The 19853-nt window shown below is 45.3% G+C and overlaps 1 protein-coding gene and 1 long non-coding RNA gene across 2 annotated transcripts in view; both read left to right on the top strand.

Annotated features, from left to right (window-relative positions):
- LOC124550605 overlaps positions 1-2792 on the top strand; it is a 293556-nt gene extending 290764 nt beyond the window's left edge. Inside the window, exon 3 of the long non-coding RNA XR_006967725.1 lies at positions 2706-2792. This is a non-coding gene — a long non-coding RNA (uncharacterized LOC124550605). The remainder of the gene's footprint in view (positions 1-2705) is intronic.
- Positions 2793-2901: 109 nt separating this feature from the next.
- LOC124551254 (hexosaminidase D-like) overlaps positions 2902-19853 on the top strand; it is a gene marked incomplete at its 5' end in the record, with an annotated part of 107326 nt that continues 90374 nt past the window's right edge. The window contains 2 exons of the mRNA XM_047126252.1: positions 2902-2967; positions 11396-11590. Of these exons, the coding sequence (XP_046982208.1) occupies positions 2902-2967; positions 11396-11590 (261 nt within the window). The remainder of the gene's footprint in view (positions 2968-11395; positions 11591-19853) is intronic.

Below are 19853 nucleotides of genomic sequence, written 5' to 3' on the forward strand. Positions count from 1 at the left end.
AGGAAATTAACACTCCCGTTATAACAGTATGGGAGCATTGGTACAAATAATGTAGTTATACATCAAAAAAAGCAAGTGGCGCTTACGCCGAGATACTTACGCCCAGTGGCATATACAGCCAAAATATAAAAAATTACATTACTATATTAGTGAAGCCCACAAACGGTATACATGTCAGAACTTTAAAATTGACAATAATGACTCTTGTCAAGAAAGAATTACGAACACTGGTACTCGATCCTGTTAATACACATTCACAGGGAAAACCAAAATTTTAGAGCCAGGCAAAATCACATAAGGGCCGATGTAGTGGCATACATACATCGTGACAAAACCACCATTACGTAAGGGGTGGAGAGCTTAAAGCATTGAAGGTGCATCATAGCTTCCTGAGGAAATAGACCACTAAGGTTACCAGCATTAGTGTTATACCATAAACAGTACAGGTTTAAAGCCTTCGAAAAATTGTCTACGAGCAAGGTTCGACTGGTCGTTCAGTATATTACCGTCCTTGAGCTCAAGATGTTTGAAAATTTGTAACTCTTCCCACAGATCTAATCTACGCCCTTTGACTTCTCTGTGTAGGATAACAGTGTCTTCTAAATGTTTTGGCGTATGGCTATCAGGAGGTGTTCAGCAAAAGTAGAATTGTGTATATTCGCTCCTTTTTTACCTAATAGGTGTTCTTTATATCTTGTTTTCACAGCTGTGCCTGTTTGACCAATAGCATATGAAGGACAGTTGTTACAGGTTAGTTTGTAAACCCCTGAATTGGAAAACCAATCGCCGGCGATCTCTACTGAATGTACAAGATTTCTCTTTAAACTGTTATTAGTAGAGAAAGAGACGTTACAGTTATATTTTTTCATTAGAAGACGTTTTATCCTGTACAATATATTCCCCAAGACACATGAATCTATGCCGACAATTGTAAAAACGGCGATGGTACATTAGTCCTTGCTAATGTAAAATTGTAAGTACCAGTCGTCGTTATCATACTTCTGTAATGCAAGAGTTCTCTAATTTATGTTAAAATTTGTTCATGGCTTAAAAGTTTCATACTTTTCTAATGTGAGCCATGATGTTCATTGTCCTTAGGATACCTTCTGAAGAAGACAAATTTATATTTGTCGAAACCTAGGTAAAGAATTTCTTTATCCATTGCAACTGGTCGGCTGTTTATAGTTTTATTACGTGAAACCGTTGCTGCTGTGCAGCTATGTTTAAAATATTTAACTAAAATGTATTATTGATGACTAAAGTCTCTGTTATTTGTATCCGTTTTCGTTATCAAACTTACGGAAAAACGCTTCGAACTTACGCGCCGACATCACATATTGCTGGAAATAAATGTACACTACTGGCCATTAAAATTGCTACACTACGAAGATGACGTGCTACTGACGCAAAATTTAACCGACAGGAAGAAAGTGCTGTGATATGCAAATGATTAGCTTTTCAGAGCATTCACACAAGGTTGGCGCCGGTGGCGACACCGACAACGTGCTGGCATGAGTAAAGTTTCCAACCGATGTCTCATACAAAAAACAGCAGTTGACCGCCGTTGCCTGGTGAAACGTTGTTGTGATGCCTCGTGTAAGGAGGAGAAATGCGTACCGTTTCCGACTTTGAGAAAGGTCGGATTGTAGCCTATCGCGATGGCGGTTTATCGTATCGCGACACTGCTGCTCGCGTTGGTCGAGATCCAATGACTGTTAGCAGAATATGGAATCGGTGGGTTCAGGAGGGTAATACGGAACGCTGTGCTGGATCCCAACGGCCTCGTATCACTAGCAGTCGAGATGACAGGCATCTTATCCGCATGGCTGAAACGGATCGTGCAGCCACTTCTCGATCCCTGAGTCAAAAGCTGGGGACGTTTGCAAGTCAACAACCATCTGCACGGTCAGTTCGACGACGTTTGCAGTAGCATGGAGTATCAGCTCGGAGACCATAGCTGCGGTTACCCTTGACGCTGCATCACAGGCAGGAGCGCCTGCGATGGTCTACTCAACGACGAACCTGGGGGAACGACGGGCAAAACGTCATTTTTTCGGATGAATCCAGGTTCTGTTTACAGCATCACGATGGTCGCATCTGTGTTTGGCGACATCGCGGTGAACGCACATTGGAAGCGTGTATTAGTCATCGCCATACTGGCGTATCATCCAGCGTGATGATACGGGTGCCATTGGTTACATGTCTGGGTCACCTCTCGTTCGCACTGACGGCACTTTGAACAGTGGACGTTACATTTGAGATGTGTTACGACCCGTAGCTCTACCTTTCCTTCGATCCCTGGGAAACGCTACATCTCAGCACGACCGCATGTTGCAGGTCCTGTACGGGCAATGTTCGACTGCTGCCCTAGCCAGCACATTCTCCAGATCTCCCAGCAATTGAAAACGTCTGGTCAATGGTGGCCGAGCAACTGGCTCGTCACCATATACGCCAGTCACTACTCTTGATGAACTGTGGTATCGTGTTGAAGCTGCATGGGCAGCTGTACCTGTACATGCCATCCAAGCTCTGTTTGACTCAATGCCCATCTGCATTGCTTCTTGGTGTAGCAATTTTAATGGCCAGTAGTGTAGTAAGAAACCGAAAATGGGTTAATTCATAAACCGGATATTGTAAGCGGTTTTGAAGGTCAGGTGAAAGTGGAGATGAAACAATGCGGTACATTTGGAACGCGGCTGTTTCAGCGCCGGCCGCCGGCAGCAGCTGGTGCTCGCTGGCCGCTGGGTGATGGCGCGACGCCGCACCGTGCTCTGCGCGTGCGTCTGCCTGGCGGCGCTGGGCGTCGCGGCGCTGGCGTCGGGTGCGCTGCTGGCCGCACTGCTGGGCCCGCCGCCGACGCGGCCCCCGCGGCCGCCGGCGCCGCCTCCGCGACTGCCGCCCCCGCCGCCCCCCGGGCTCCACGACGACCTCGTGCTGGAGCGCGCCAGGCCGCCTCTGCGTCCGCAGGTACAGCCCGGCCCGGTGGCCACCGCCGCCTCGCCTCACGCAGTTCCACTGTACTCGCTGCTCTCTCCACTTCCTGTTCGACTACTCGGACTCTTATAAATCTATGCCAAATACACTGAAGAAAAAAATCGCAACACCAAAACATACACTACTGGCCATTAACATTGCTACACCAAGAAGAAATGGAGATGATAAACGGGTATTCATTGGACAAATATATTACACTAGAACTGACATGTAATTACATTTTCTGCCGGCCGTAGTGGCCGTGCGGTTCTAGGCGCTGCAGTCTGGAACCGCGAGACCGCTACGGTCGCAGGTTCGAATCCTGTTGAGTCCCATAGTGCTCAGAGCCATTTTAATTACATTTTCTCTCAGTTTGGTTGCATATATCTTGAGAAATGAGTACCCAGAACAGCCACCTCTGGCCATAATAACGGCCTTGATACGCCTGGGTATTGACTCAGAGCTTGGACGGCGTGTACAGGTACAGCTGCCCATCCAGCTACAACACGATACCACAGTTCATCGAGAGTAGTGACTGGCGTATTGTGACGAGCCAGTTGCTCGGCCACAATTGACAAGACGTATTCAGTTGGTGAGAGATCTGGAGAACGTAGTGGCTCGGGCAGCAGTCAAACATTTTCTGTATCCACAAAGGCCCATACAGGACCTGCAAGATGCAGTCGTGCATTATCCTGCTGAAATGTAGGGTTTCGCAGGGATCGAATGAAGGGTAGAGCCACGGCTCGTAACGCGTCTGAAATGTAATGTCCACTGTTCAAAGTGCCGTCAATGCGAACAAGACGTGACCGAGACGTTTAACCAATGGCATCCCACAACATCACGCAGGGTGATACGCCAGTATGGCGATGACGAATACACGCTTCCAATGGGCGTCCACCGCGATGTCACCAAACACGGATGCGACCACCATGATGCTGTAAACAGAACCTGGATTTATTCGAAGAAATGTCGTTTTGCCATTCTCGCACCCAGGTTCGTCGTTGAGTACACCATCGCAGACGCTCCTGCCTGTGATGCAGCGTCAAGGGTAACCGCAGCTATGGTCTCGGACCTGATAGTTCGTGCTGCTGCAAACGTCGTCGAACTGTTCGTGCAGATTGTTGTTGTCGTGCAAACTTCTCGATCTGCTGACTCAGGGATCGAGACGTGGCTGCACGATCCGTTACAGCCATGCGGATAAGATGCCTGTCATCTCGACTGCTAGTGATAGGAGGCCGTTGGGATCCAGCACGGCGTTCCGTATTACCCTCCTGAACCCACCGATTCCGTATTCTGCTAACAGTCATTGGATCTCGACCAACGCGAGCAGCAATGTCGCGATACGATAAACCGCCATCGCGATAGGCTACAATCCGACCTTTATCAAAGTCGGAAACGTGATGGTACGCATTTCTCCTCCTTACACGAGGCATCACAACAACGTTACACCAGGCAACGCCGGTCAACTGCTGTTTTTTGTATGAGAGATCGGTTGGGAACTTTCCTCATGTCATCACGTTGTAGGTGTCACCACCGGCGCTGACCTTGTGTGAATGCTCTGAAAAGCTAATCATTTGCATATGACAGCATCTGCTTCCTTAGGCTAAATTTCGCGTCTGTAGCACGTCATCTTCGTAGCGTAGCAATTTTAATGGCCTGTAGTGTAGTTAATATAGAGTAATGAAATTTGTGGAATACTTTTGTCTAGGCAACATTTCAAGATCACAGGATAATGTAAGCGCGAGAGTAGTCACTCCAAATGCGAAATGCTGGTACAGTAATAATCGGTGTGGGTGCCAGGATGTTGAATACAAGCACGCTGACGCGCATGCATTTTGTTGTAGAGGCACTGGGTGTCAGTTTCGAGGATGGAGTTCCACGCACTTGATCGGTCTGTACGGCGGCGGTTAATGCTGTTTCTTCATACAGTCGAGTTGTCGTTTTTTTTTTTTCTTTGCTAGAGCGCAAAAAACAGCTGGGGTCATAAGCGCCCAGGTCAAAACTTTAGAATACGAACAGAGTGGAGTCAAACGACTATGAGTCAGTCCCAATGGACAGTATAGGAGACAGCTAAAAACAACTTGGAAAAGGACTAAAAAACCATGCAGTAATGGAGGTCCAAAACTAAAAATTAAATGGTCTTCGCCATATTGCTGCGGCGGTTAAAAAGTAAATCGCGGTGGCAACCAGCGCGTCATTCGCTAAAACGGCTGATAAATCAGGCGGCAAACCCAAGCTGCGACGTAAGTTTTTAGGAAAAGGGCATTCCAGCAGGAAGTGGAGGACAGTTAAAATTTTTGCGCAATGTATACAAAGTGGTGGGGTAGCGCCGCAAAGCAAATGACGATGGTTAAAAAGGCAGCGCCCAATACGCAGCCGAGTTAATCTCCTCCCGGCGGGAGGGCCGAGATGAGGTCGTCCAAGGCGCTGGGAGAGGCTCAACAAGCCGAAGCTTATTCCCGTAAAGGGAGAACCATTGGCAATGCCAAAGGGACACCACCACCTGACAGACGGCAACGCAGAGATCATCGGAGGGAATATAGCAACTAGTGGGCTGATGTAAAAGGACTTCAGCCTTGGCAGCAGCGTCAGCAGCCTCGTTTCTTGGCAGACCGACATGACCAGCGACCCACAGAAACATCACACTGGCTCCACCAAGAATGAGCAAGTGACAGTTCTCTTGAACCCGCTGCACTAAGGGATGCGCAGTGGACAGCGCGCAGAGACTTTGGAGGGCACTGAGTGAGTCTGAGCAGAGCACACAATTGGAAAGGCTGTGTCGCTGGATGTACTCTGTGGCCTGATACAAGGCGAAAAGCTCGGCTGTAAATACAGAGAAATGTGCCGGAAGTCCATATCGAAAGACATCAGTGCCAATGACAAAGGCACACCAGACCCCACGGTCAGTCCAAGAGCCATCAGTGTTTACAAAGGTACTACTGCGAAGTTCCATGCGAAGGTCGTTAAACTGGAGGCGATAGACGCAGGCTGGAGTAGTGTCCTTCGGAAGCGAATGAAGGCCAACATGGGACGCTTCACGAAGCCAGGGTGGTGAAGGGTTCACACCGACTGGGAAAGTTGCAGGTAGTGTGGAGTTAAGCGGCCGTAGTATGTGGACTCCAGGAGGTAACAGGGAAGGGGGACGACCACCATACTGACGATCTAAGCAATCATCAAAGAAGGAGGCATAGGATGGATGACCATGCATGGCAGACAAACGGCATGCATACTTGCGGTGGGATAGTGGTAGTTCAGCAGCGTCAGCATACAGACTCTCAGCCACGCTGGTGTAGAAGGTGCCAGTGGGCAAACGGATGACACGATGGTGGATAGTGTAGAGGCGGTGTAAGAGGGACGCATGAACAAAGCACCCATAGTCGAGTTTCGAACGGACAAGGGACCGTTACAAATGGACGAGAGTGATTCGATTGGCACCCCAGGAAGTACCAGTGAGGACACGTAGGAGACTGAGGGAACACATATTGTGGGCTGCCAGGTAAGACACATGGGAGGACCAAGAGACTTTCCTATCGAGTATGAGCCCCAGTCGTAGTTTCAACGAATGGAAGGGCTACAGGCCCAAGATGTAGAGATGGTGGCATAATGTCCGTATATGCTCGATTGGAGACAGATGTGTTGATCGAGTAGGCCTAGCCAACATGTCTGGTCTTCTTGTAACCCGACATTCCCAGAGTACCGCTGCCAGCAATCACGTACAGTAGCTGTATTTCTGTGCAGTCTTTCTGCACTAAAGCGAAAGGAACGTCCAGCTTCTCGTAGTCCTATTACACAACTTTGTTCATATTGAGCGAGGTGTTCATAATCACGTCTTTGTCCCCTTAAAGGCATTGTTGACTAACATGGGCTCACCACAGTCAATGTTAAATCTGAATGATGCGAAAAGTGGTTCAAAATGGCTCTGAGCACTATGGGACTCAACATCTCAGGTCATCAGTCCCCTAGAACTTAGAACTACTTAAACCTAACTAACCTACGGACATCACACACATCCATGCCCGAGGCAGGATTCGAACCTGCGACCGTAGCGGTCGCACGGTTCCAGACCGAAGCGCCTAGAACCGCTCGGCCACACCGGCCGACAAGCGAAAAGTGGCAGTTGACCCTAAATAACTAAAAGTGTGAGGTCATCCACATGAGTGCTAAAAGGAACTCGTTAAACTTCAGTTATGCGATAAATCAGTCTAATCTAATAGCCGTAAATTTAACTAAATACCTAGGTATTACAATTACGATCAACTTAAATTTGAAAGAACACATAGAAAATGTTGTGGGGAAGGCTAACCAAAGGCTGCGTTTTATTGGCAGGACACTTGCCTACACTACGCTTGTCCGTCCTCTTTTAGAATAGTGCTGCGCAGTGTGGGATCCGTACCAGATAGGACTGACGGAGTACATCGAAAAAGTTCAAAGAAAGGCAGCACGTTTTGTATTATCGTGAAATAGGGGAGAGAGTGTCACAGAAATAATACAGGATTTGGGCTGGACATCATTAAAAGAAAGGCGTTTTTAGTTGCGACGGAATCTTCTCACGAAATTCGAATCACGAACTTTCTCCTCCAAATGCGAAAATATTTTGTTGACACCGACCTACATACGGAGGAACGATCACCACGATAAAATAAGGGAAATCAGAGCTCGCACGGAAAGATATAGGTGTTCATTCTTTCCGCGCGCTATACCAGATTGGAATAATGGAGAATTGTGAAGGTGGTTCTATGAACCCTCTGCCAGGAACGTAAATGTGATTTGCAGAGCATCCATGTAGATGTAGATGTAGATGTAACTAACGCTCTTGACCGTTACAACGTGTATGTAAGCAAAACCTCATCTACAACTTCACAGTAGCGCTATTAAAGCCGCTCTTAAAAGACTGGCGAGAAATTTGAATAGACATCAGTCGTCAGATGCAGAAACACGCCTACTAACTTCCGTTTACGACGCACAACTCCTGCTTGGTGTTGCCATTTTTTTTTTTTTTTGTCTGTGTTATTGCACGTTCCAGTCGAAAGAAAACCCTGACAACAACAATTAACGCAAAGCCGCCAACTACAAATTATACTGCAACAGATTATGTCGAATCTACGTTACGGAATGTTTCTCACGTATTGCACAATCAAATTTAAATTTCACTTTACGGTTCTCCTCAGAAGTGCTTAAACACTCAAAATTCTTAACTTGATTGCCATCACCTACTCTGTATCCAGTTTTAATTAGTCACTTCGAAATTGTTTCCCGCCAGAAGATGCAGTCATCAACACTGTCCACTGGTAAATGAAATACCACCGTAAGTGCATTAGTTTCTACATACATCAAAAAACGTTTTGCATCACCCCATTTCCGCCCTTTTTATTGCCCATGAAAACGACACATTGCATGTTGTACCACCATACAGCGAGACCTTCAGAGGTGGTGGTCCAGATTGTTGTACACATCAGTACCTCTAATACGCAGTAGCACGTAATCCTGCATAGATGCATGCCTGTATTCGTCGTGGCATACTATGCACAAGTTCATCAAGGCTCTGGTGTTCCACATTGTCCCACTCCTCAACGGCGATTCGGAGTAGGTCTCTCAGAGCGTTTGGTGGGTCACCTCAACCATAAACACCCCTTTTCAATCTATCACAGGCGTGTTCAATAGGATTCATGCCTGGAGAACATGCTGGCCACTCTAGTCGAGCGATGTCGTTATCCTGGAGGAAGTTATTCAAAAGATGTGTACGATCGGGGCGCGAATTGTCCTCCATGACGACGAATGCTTCTCCAATACGCTGCCGATATGGTTGCACTATCGGTCTGAGGATGGCATTCACACTACGGCGCCGTCCATGATCGCCAGGAGCGTACGTCGGTCACACATAATGCTACCTCAAAACATCAGGGAACCTCCACCTTGCTGCACTCGCTGCACAGTGTGTCTAAGGCGTTCAGCGTGACCGGGTTGCCTCCAAACACGTCTCAGACGATTGTCTGCTTGAAGGCATACGCGACACTCATCGGTGAAGAGAACGTGATGCCAGCCCTGAGCGGTCCACTCGGAATGTTGTTGGGCCCATCTGTACCGCGCTGCATGGCGTCGTGGTTGCAAAGATGGACCTCGCCATGCGACGCGGGACTGAAGTTGCGCATCATGCAGCTCATTGGGCACAGTTTGAGTCGTAACACGACGTCCTGTCGCTGCAAGAAAGGCATTACTGAACATGGTGGCGTTGCTGTCAGGGTTCCACCGAGCCATGCCATCGACAGTTCCTGTCTGTCTGTATCTCCTCTCTGTATCTCCTCCATGTGATGCAAAGATTTTTTTTTGATGGGTGTATATTTTATAATGTTTCCCCATTTATCTAAATTTATGAATTACTCATATTTTTAAAAAATAAGTAAATAAAAACACAAGTATATACCAATTAATTTCAAAGCAGTCGATGAAGAACTTTCGGTGATTAACGATTTTGAACAAACCAACATTTACGTTTTAATAACCTTTCCCTTTTATTACATATTACGTGTATACTAGTTGGCGTTCCAGGAGTTATATACAAGAGGTGATTTTTCGAATCCAAAGTTGCGTCAAAATTTCAAAGCGACCAATGAAGAACTTTCGCAGATTTGTGATTTTGAAGAAACGAGCATATACGTTTGCACTTGTACAGAAAATGTAGGTGGTCATTTTTTGTGTTTTCTGTCTTGCCCTTGACTGCTTTAAATTCGTGGTAGTATGTACTGTCTATGCAACCAACTGCAGGGAGTTTATTGATTGCCATTTATTTGGGAAGTATCATCAGTGGCGTGTAATAGATGTTTCCTTTTATACATACAAATACCTATTATGTGACTGATATAATATGCTGCTATGTTACATTTTGCCTTGTTTTTCTCTTCTTTTTTTTTAGGTTAGAGTCAACTTTCGTAGCAGAAATTTTGTAATGTGAACTTATCGTCCGGTGTTACTTCGAATACGTCTCCAGGACCACACGCGTGAGTTAACAGTGCTGGAAATCATAAGTAACACCGGACGATAAGTTTACATTAGAAAATTTGTGCAACAAAAGAAGTTGATTATTACCTAAAAAGAAGAGAAAAACTCTACAAAATGCTACATAGCAGCATATTATATCTACCACATAATACGTTTATTGTATGTATAAAAAGAAGCATGTATTGCAGGCCACCGATGATACTTCCCAGATGAAAGAAGCAAAATACGTGTGGGAATAAACAACCTGCCTTCAGTTAGTGGCATAGATGCTACATATCTCCACGAAAGGAAATGTAGGTGTTCCGAACAGCAGATCACCTTAAGTTTTTCACCGGTTGCTTTGGAATTTTGGCACAACGTTGCATCGGTATTCGCACGTGTTTTTATTTACGTATTTTTAAATATTATGTAGTGCAGAAATTTAGATAAATTTGATAATAGGCAAATGTTGCTAGGGAGAATCTCAAAAAGTTACGTATACATATATTACAGGCTATATTTTCCACGCCGAATTAGACTGCAATGTGTATTTCAAAGCAGTCGATCATTAACTTTCGGCGATACACAGTACTGAGGAAACGAACGTTTACATTTTAGTTACGTAGCTTGCACAACATTACAGTTTCACTGTACCGCAGTATCTGTCCGCCACCGTAACCGAGTGGACAGCGCGCTGGCTTGTCATGCTGGGGGGCCCGGGTTCGATTCCCGGCTGGGTTGGAGATTTTCTCCGCTCAGCGACTGAGTGTTTGTGTCGTCATCAACATCCTTATTTCATCCTCATCGACGCGTAAGTCACGGAAGTGGCGATCAGGTCTACCCGCCGGGAGGCTCTCGCCACACGACATTTCATTTCATTTCACCGAATTATCTGGCTGCACGAAAAGCTTTATTGATCATGGTTTCGTTGCTGTCAGAGTTCCTCGGAGCCATACTCCGTAGACAGAGGTCATCCACTGAGGTAGTAGCCCTTGGGCAGCCTGAGCGAGGCATGTCATCGACAGTTCCCGTCTCTCTGTATCTCCTCCATGTCCGAACAACATCGCTTTGGTTGACTATGAGAGAGCTGGACACTTCCCTTGTTGAGAGCTCTTCCTGTCGCAAAGTAAGAAGTCGGACGCGATCGAACCGCGGTATTGACATTCTAGGCGTGGTTGAACATAATCTTTGAGACTTTACAGACTTTACCATAGGGCAAGTTAGCAAAAGACATTACTGAGACTCCGAGGTGGTAGGTTGCCTTTTCGTGGAAAGTACTCCCACCCAGTGAGCTAACCCAGCCCTCGCGGCTTCATTTCTGTCGGTCGCGTCTGTCCCCCCCATTTCAGACTTGACTGAGTTCTGCTACCCACCTTGTGTGACGAGTAGTGTAACGCTTCACGGAAGCCCTCCAGGCAGACCCGACGCTGAGCCCTGACTGCCGCAGGGCTCGGGCCGGCTGGAGCGCGTGCTGCACCTGGACCTGAAGGGCGCGCCGCCGCTGGCGCCCTTCCTGCGGGCGACGCTGGCCCTGGCGGCCGACGCCGGCGCCTCGGCGCTGCTCGTCGAGTACGAGGACGCCTTCCCCTACTGGGGGGAGCTCGCCAACCTGTCCGCGCACGACGCCTACTCCGTCCAGCAGGTGAGCCTCACACCTACCAGCAGTTCACTGTCTGACAGCTGAGTGCGTACGCAACGATGCCCGCTTATGTGTTAATTCCAGTCCTCAATTAGTCAACCCAATCTCCTCCTCTACCTCACTATCCAGCTCATGTTCGCATTTCTCTCTGTCCAACTGCTCCTCTCCTCACGGTTCATCTGCTCCTTCCCCGATCCTCCATTTTCTCCTTCCTTCTCCAAATATCATTCTCACCTTCTGTCAACTCCTCACCTCTTCTAAGTACACAACTGGACATTAAAATTCCTACACCAAGAAGAAATGCAGATGATAAACGGGTATTCATTGTACAAATATATTGTCCTAGAACTGACATGTTATTACATTTCCACGCAATTAGAGTGCATAGATCCTGAGAAATCAATACCCAGAACAACCACCTCTGGCCGTAATAACGGCCTTGATACGCCTGGGCATTGAGTCAAACAGAACTTGAATGCCGTGTACAGGTACAGCTGCCCATGCAGCTTCAACACGATACCACAGTTCATCAGGGCAGCTGTCGAACATTTTTCTCTATCCAGAAAGTCCCGTACAGGACCGGCAACATGTGGTCGTGCATTATGCTGCTGAAATGTAGGGTTTCGTAGGGATCGAATGAAGGGTAGAGCCACGGGTCGTAACACACCTGAAATGTAACGTCCACTGTTCACAGTGCCGTCAATGCGAACAAGAGGTGACGGAGACGTGTAACCAATGGTACCTCATACCATCACGCCGGGTGATGCGCCAGTATGGCGATGACGAATACACGCTTCCAACGTGCGTTCATCATGATGCTGTAAACAGAACCTGGATTCATCCGAAAAAATGACGTTTTGCCATTCGTGCACACAGGTTCATTGTTGACTACACCATCACAGGCGCTCCTGTCTGTGATGCAGCGTCGAGGGTAACCGCAGCCATGGTCTCCGACCTAGTCCATGCTGCTGCAAACGTCGTCGAACTGTCCGTGCATATTGTTTTTGTTTTGCAAACGTCCCCATTTGTTGACTCAGGGATCGAGAAGTGGCTGCACGATCCGTTTCAGCCATGCGGATAAGATGCCTGTCATCTCGACTGCTAGTGATACGAGGCCGTTGGGATCCAGCACGGCGTTCCGTATTACCCTCCTGAACCCACCGATTCCATATTCTGCTAACAGTCATTGGATCTCGACCAACGCGAGCAGCAATGTCGCGATACGATAAACCGCAATCGCGATAGGCTACAATCCGACCTTTATCAAAGTCGAAACGTGATGGTACGCATTCCTCCTCCTTACACGATGCATCACAACAACGTTTCACCAGGCAACGCCTGTCAACTGCTGTTTGTGTATGAGAAATCGGTTGGAAACTTTCCTCATGTCAGCACGTTGTAGGTGCCGCCACCGGCTCCAACCTTGTGTGAATGCTCTGAAAAGCTAATCACTTCCATACCACAGCATCTTCTTCCTGTCGGTTAAATTTCGCGTCTGTAGCACATCTTCGTGGTGTAGCAATTTTAATGGCCAGTAGTGTATCAGTGGGTGGCCACATGTGTATCTCTGTTCGCTCGTCATCAGATGGGTAGTGAACAACACCGACCATTCCTATCCTGTATCGTTAGTGGTGACGAGAAATGGTGTCTTCATACTAACACAAGGTAAAGAAAGGAATGGCTGAGCCCAAACAAAGCAGCAACGAACTTCACAAAGACATGCGAGCATCCGCGAAAGATAATGTTACGCATGTGATGGAACAGCGACGGTGTGGTGTACTAGGGAATACTTTCCCGAGGTGAAACTATCACTGGTGACATTTACTGTTAACAGCTGAGACGTCTTGCAGACATTATTCAAGAACAACGGCCAGGAAAAGTGTGAAAAGTGATGGTACCCCACAATAACACCCACCCTCATTCTGCTAGACTGACAAAAAACACTGGGAAGTCGTCGCGCACCCACCTTATTCATCTGGTCTTGCGCCTTCAGATTTTCTCCTTTTGCGTTCTCTATCGAACAACGTCAAGGCACTTTCTACGCCGACGAAAATGCGCCTTCCTCGAACTTAATGCACCAACCTAAGGATCTATTTATTCACAACCGATACGAAAGACTTACAAGTTTGCACCTGTTACTGTCCTTCAAAGTAGTCACCAGCGTTGTGTAGAACCCGTGCATGGGGGCTTAACTTAATTAAATAAATATGTAATGCAAATAATTTTTAAATTTTTTTAGTCGCTGTATGTCCGATTACGAAGTCTCGTAAACGGTTGGCCCTGACTAGTTTTAGTACGCAATCTGACTGCATAGAATAACAACAAAGAATGAAAGAAAATTTCCGTTAACACAATCAATTAATTAATTAAGTCCCCAGCAACTATAAAACCAACGCAACAACAAAGCACAAGTGTAATTGTTCTGTGTGTGGGAGTGTGATTCAACGTACACATCTGGCACGGTTCTTCTTCAACAAGACAAGAAATTTTAAATACCATTTATACTGAAGTAATTGAAAAAAAGAAATACTATAATTGCGTAAGGAAACCAGAATCACTCTAATACAAGAACACAAGCCAGGTGCTTTGTTGACTGAACCTGTAATGACGCATTATTTAAGACACTGAAATAATGAAAAAAACAGGGAATATTTTACCTTCATATATATTGACGAAAAGCACTCTGATCATTACAATATCTCCATTCGAACAACATCTGCTGTCTAGCCCATCAAACAACAGCATAAAACATGGAGCAAGCACTCTCCACTACGACCTCTCGACAATAACTTTTCACTTCGACATCTCAGCAAGCACTCACTACCACGAGTTCACGACAAGCACTCTTTACTACGACATCTCAGCAAGCACTGACTACTACGAGTTCTCAACAAGCACTGCCAGTGGAGGCGGCGGAATAATACTCTTTGGCGCAATCTCTGGCGCTGTGGCTCAGTGTAGCCACCTTTCACCCGTTGCCAGCGATGAAGAAGGCGTAGTATACCGTTAGCAGAGCCTGTTCTGTTGATGGTGTGAATAGAGAGGTCTACTGCCTGTCGAATCTCTGGAACAGTTCTGAAGCGAATGCCACGAAGTGGTTCCTTCACCTTCGGAATCAAATCAAACGCACAAGTACTTAAGTCTGGGGAGTATGGTGGCTGGTACAGTACTTCCCAGTCCCGTCGACCGAACAGAGCAGCCGCAGCTTGCTCTGTATGCGCCCGCACATTGTCGTGCTAAATGATGGGTGGGTTGCGCAAAACGTGTCGCCGCTTCTTTCGCAAAGCTGGTCGCAGGTGATGCTCCAAAAACGAACAGTAATACTGTGCATTGACGGTCTGCCGTGCAGGAACGTAATGCGTTGGGATAACACCATCACAGTCGTACACGAGAGTCACCATAATTTTAGACCTCTCTGTGCAAACATGTAAGTCCTTTGTATAGGTTGTGAATAAATAGTTGCCACTATGTAAGTTCCAACCCTCGTACTTGAGTTGAGCACACCTCTAATGATAGACCTCTGGACCATACGGGAATCCTCCCACATCCATAGAAGGTCCTCTGCATCTTTTTCGTGTCCATGGTTATCCTGCAGGTCTGTTCGACAGCTTCTGTCATCCGCAGCTTTGCTCGCTCGATTCGCTTCTAGTCCGCCTTTGCCGGAGTTGTAACAGTCTGTCTGCCTCCGTAGCCCAGCTGTAGCGTTACGGCCTCAACTAAAATGTCTTGGAATACGGCGGCCGAACACCGAAGAGGATATCCCGCCCAATAAAACAGACTGGTACAGTCTCAAGTTCGAGCACGTTCGTAATTTCCAGAATCCCTGTTAGGCCTTTGTTGTAACTACATTTCAGCTATTTTGATTCTGCTATGAATGATTTTCGCTCACAATTTTTCACAGATCGCCTTGTAGTTCGATAGCGGAGTTTCTGGATAACTTGGGATGAACACTACAATAAGGAAGACATACCACAGAACTCGTGAAGTAAAAATAAATAAATAAATAAATAAATAAAATAAAAAGGATTTTTCGAAATATTCAATCATACTAAAATACGTTATGGTTAGGAACAGAAAAAGTCGTTTTATTTTATGGCCAAAGTAAGCGTTATATTTTTTTCAGACTCGATGTTTTTTTTATCTAATTTGGTGTGATTTTTTGCCTTATTCGTTGTTTTTTCCCTAAGTGACTGTTGCCTGATTCGGTGTTGTCTTTTGTCAACTTCGCTGATATTTCATGACAGATTCGGTGATATTTTTCCAAAATCGGTGTTACTTTTGGCCCAGTTCCGTGATGCTTTTTAACACGTTCGGCGATATTTCGTTGCCAAATTCGCTGTTATTTTTCATAACTTATTTATGTTTTGCCAAATTCTGTAGTTTTATTGTTAAATCCATTGCTTTTTTTTCAAAATTCTATGTTATATTTTGTTAAAATTGGTGATTTTTTTCCAAGTTCGATGTTATTTTCGTTGTCACATTAAAGTTCGTTGTACGGTAAATGAATCGTTATTTTAAGATAATACGCGAACCCCATCCTTGAGAAAATCCTTGACATTCAATAACTATCAGTTACGGAGCTCCCTCAGCTATATGACATTTTTATATGGCAAATTTACAACTTTCACGAAATCTCGTAGAAAATGCCGCTTTAGCGTTATTTCATTAGAAACCTGTAACTTCGTGTTATTTTTCGTGTAATTGTTATCGTGAAATTTTCTTGTCCCTAATAATTGTTTAACATAATTTGCAATGAAACTACACCTGCGTGGATAAACCATGTATACTATTCGGGCGAACGAAGAATGAAGACTGGGGTTCTACATCCTGACAACGATGACGCCATTAGAGACGAAGAACCAAGCTCGGACTGGGGCAGGATGGGAGGATAATCGGACGTGCCCTTTTTTAGAGGAATCGTCTCAGCATTTCTTTTTAGTGGTTTACTAAAGCCACGGAAAATCTAAATCTAGATGACCGATTAAGAATTCGAACCACCGGAACGGATGGTTCGATTATAGCGCACCATCTTGTAAAAACGCATGTATCCTACGACGAACCCACACTAAAAATTTAAGCGAATTACCTCGACCTATAGGGAAATTTCGCGTAAACGATGAGAAATAATGTGCAATCGGCAGTTTTTAGTGACATAATGCGAAATTGGATTTCTTTACGAAGTGTCACGAAATTTGGCATTTTTCTCATTTTCGGGTAAAAATTACAAAAGTTTACTAACAGTTGCTGAATGTTGAAACTGGATTTTTACTTTCTACTCAAAGGTGAAGTTCATGTGTAATCTGTAAATGACGTAGCGTGAAACAAAAACACCATAATTCTAACGAATTCTATTCTGGTAACACTTCAGTGCAGATGTCACATTTTGATATTCTTTTGCACGGTAAACCGGAACAAAACTGAGGGTTTTTTAAGAGATATTTAATATGGTCCATCAATTACATTGCAAATTTTCATAGTATGCAAGTACGAGGGCTATCCACAAAGTACATTACGTTTCGGAATTAAAAATTAATAAAGTATTAGAATCTTTTTTTATTATACACTGATGAAAGCCACACTTAAATACTACTTTTCTACGTAGTTGCCATTTAAATTAAGGCACTTATCGTAGCGATGGACGAGCTTGGAAATTCCTTCGTCGTAAAATTCGGCCGCCTGCGCCTTCAACCACGTGGTTACCTCTTCTGGAAGCTGTGCGTCGTCATCAAAACGCTGCATAGCCAACCACTTCTTCATTGCTGGGAATAAGTGGAAGTCGCTCGGTGCCAGGTCGGGACTGTACGGCGGATGAGGAAACAACTCCCACTTAGAATATTCGAGAACTTCACGTGTGGCATTTGCCGTGTGGGCCCGGGCGTTGTCGTGAATCAGCAAGATCTTTGAGCCCAACTTTCCCCTGCGCTTGTTTTGTATTGCTCTTCTGAGGTTGTGCAGAGTTTGGCAATACCTTTGAGAGTTTATTGTAGTGCCTCTTTCCAGGAAATCCACAAAAATCACACCTTTTCTGTCCCAAAAGAGGTAACCACGTGGTTGAAGGCGCAGGCGGCCGAATTTTACGACGAAGGAATTTCCAAGCTCGTCCATCGCTACGATAAGTGCCTTAATTTAAATGGCAACTATGTAGAAAAGTAGTATTTAAGTGTGGCTTTCATCTGTATGTAATAAATTTTTTTTCCAATTCTTTATTTATTTTTAATTCCAAAACGTAATGTACTTTGTGGATAGCCCTCGTATAAGCATGAGAACCGCCAAATACGGCATTTTAGCTTTGAAAACATGTAAATCAACATGGCATCTACTCTGCTTACTTGTGTCAGCGAGTAACGACACAGGGTGGGTGGCGGCAAGCAAATGCCGCTGTCGTCACATTACATTTCAACCTAACCTAGTTTTCTGGTTATGCACATTTCGCTCACAAAGTAGTGAAAATAATTTTGAATAATGTTGAAATAAACATTTTCATTTTTCTTATTAACTTCGAGAAACACGTTTGCGTGTCGTCAAGGCCCCGATCTAAAATGGTTCAAATGGCTCTGAGCACTATGGGACTTAACATCTGTGGTCATCAGTCCCCTAAACTTAGAACTAATTAAACCTAACTAACCTAACGACACCACACACATCCATGCCCGAGGCAGGATTCGAACCCGCGACCGTAGCAGCAGCGTGGTTCCGGACTGAAGAGCCTGGAACAAGCGTACACTCAACAACTCTAATGATACTCTGCGGTATGCGTATCTAATTTCTCGCAAGTGTCAGATGTGATGGAGCTTGCACTTTAACAATAACTGATGTGTTACTCATATACAGTTGATGTTCCTGAGACATATGGAGTCTCACTTTTATCTACAATAATGACGAAGTAATGAATTAAAATTTTTATCGGCATTGGGATTCGACAGTAGGTCTCTTTGCTAGGCAGGTGCACTATCTGTTGTACCACACTCTAGCCGGCCGCAGTGGCTGTGCTGTTCTGGGCGCTGCAGTCTGGAACCGAGCGACCGCTACGGTCGCAGGTTCGAATCCTGCCTCGGGCATGGATGTGTGTGTGTTGTCCTTAGGTTAGTTAGGTTTAATTAGTTCTAAGTTCTAGGCGACTGATGACCTCAGAAGTTAAGTCGCATAGTGCTCAGAGCCATTTTTTGGTACCACACTAACACTCCAAGTACCAGACATCCACGGACTAAACTAATAAATCTCTCTCCCCGACTCCCTGATGCAAGAATTCAGAATGGTACGTGAGATAGCACACATTTGATGTACATTTGCTTTTGGGCTAGTGACACGCATGTTTGTGTCTTACCCACCCAAACTCTTCGAAGTTTTGTTCTAGTCCACACCAGCTCTTTGAGAGCGTTCTTTTTGCTGTGGGGACTGCAGTGTACTTCCAGAATGACGGACCAGAGGTGTGAGGGACCATCTCAATCGTACTTATCCTAATTGCTGGATTGGTCGTGGTAGTACAGTTAACTGGCTGTCAAGATTGCCAGGCATTATACAAACAGATTTTTGTTTACGGAGGTGGATGAACTCTGAGGTGTACCAATGGAAGGTAAATATGCGAAATGAACTGCTTGGTCACATCATTCACACTGCTGTCCTGATTAGGGAACGTGCAGAGACACTCGGACAAGCAACACACCACTTTCTCCCAAGAGTGCACAAACGCACTGAAGTTGACAGTGGGATATTTGAACTTTCATTGTGAACTGCAGCCTTCATGTGATTTCTGCGATAATGCTTAGAGGTTAATGTGTTCAAAGTATGTACTTGTCAGTTAACATTTGTAGAACACATATTGTAATGTTCACTAACTGTCCTGCGTGTGTAAAAGGGTTAGCCTGACAATGCAACGAATAATACAGAAAATAAATAACATTGTGAGTTAAAATAATGTATTCTATCTCGTAAACCATTCTGAATAGGGCACAAGTATGTCTGTATGGAGGTTTTCACCTCAAATGATCGTTCCTGCCGTATTCCTGAATATTGACCATTCGTCCTGGGACACCCTGTATTTGTGTATAGGCTCCTCCAAAAATTAACCTTCAAAATCTCTCACTCAGTTTCTCATCTGCACTAATAAATTTTTCAGTTTGAAATATGTTTTCAGCATATGACGTTGGGCACGCTAGTATGTTGAAAGTAATAGACTGAAATTTGTACCAGGATATTCCGAGCATTTGTCCTAGCTGGATTGCCATTGTGATGTAATGGACAACACATATGTCTAGTAAGCAGGAGC

The sequence above is a fragment of the Schistocerca americana genome, chromosome 9, assembly GCF_021461395.2.
Source record: "Schistocerca americana isolate TAMUIC-IGC-003095 chromosome 9, iqSchAmer2.1, whole genome shotgun sequence".
In the NCBI taxonomy this organism is placed as follows: Eukaryota; Metazoa; Arthropoda; class Insecta; order Orthoptera; family Acrididae; genus Schistocerca; species Schistocerca americana.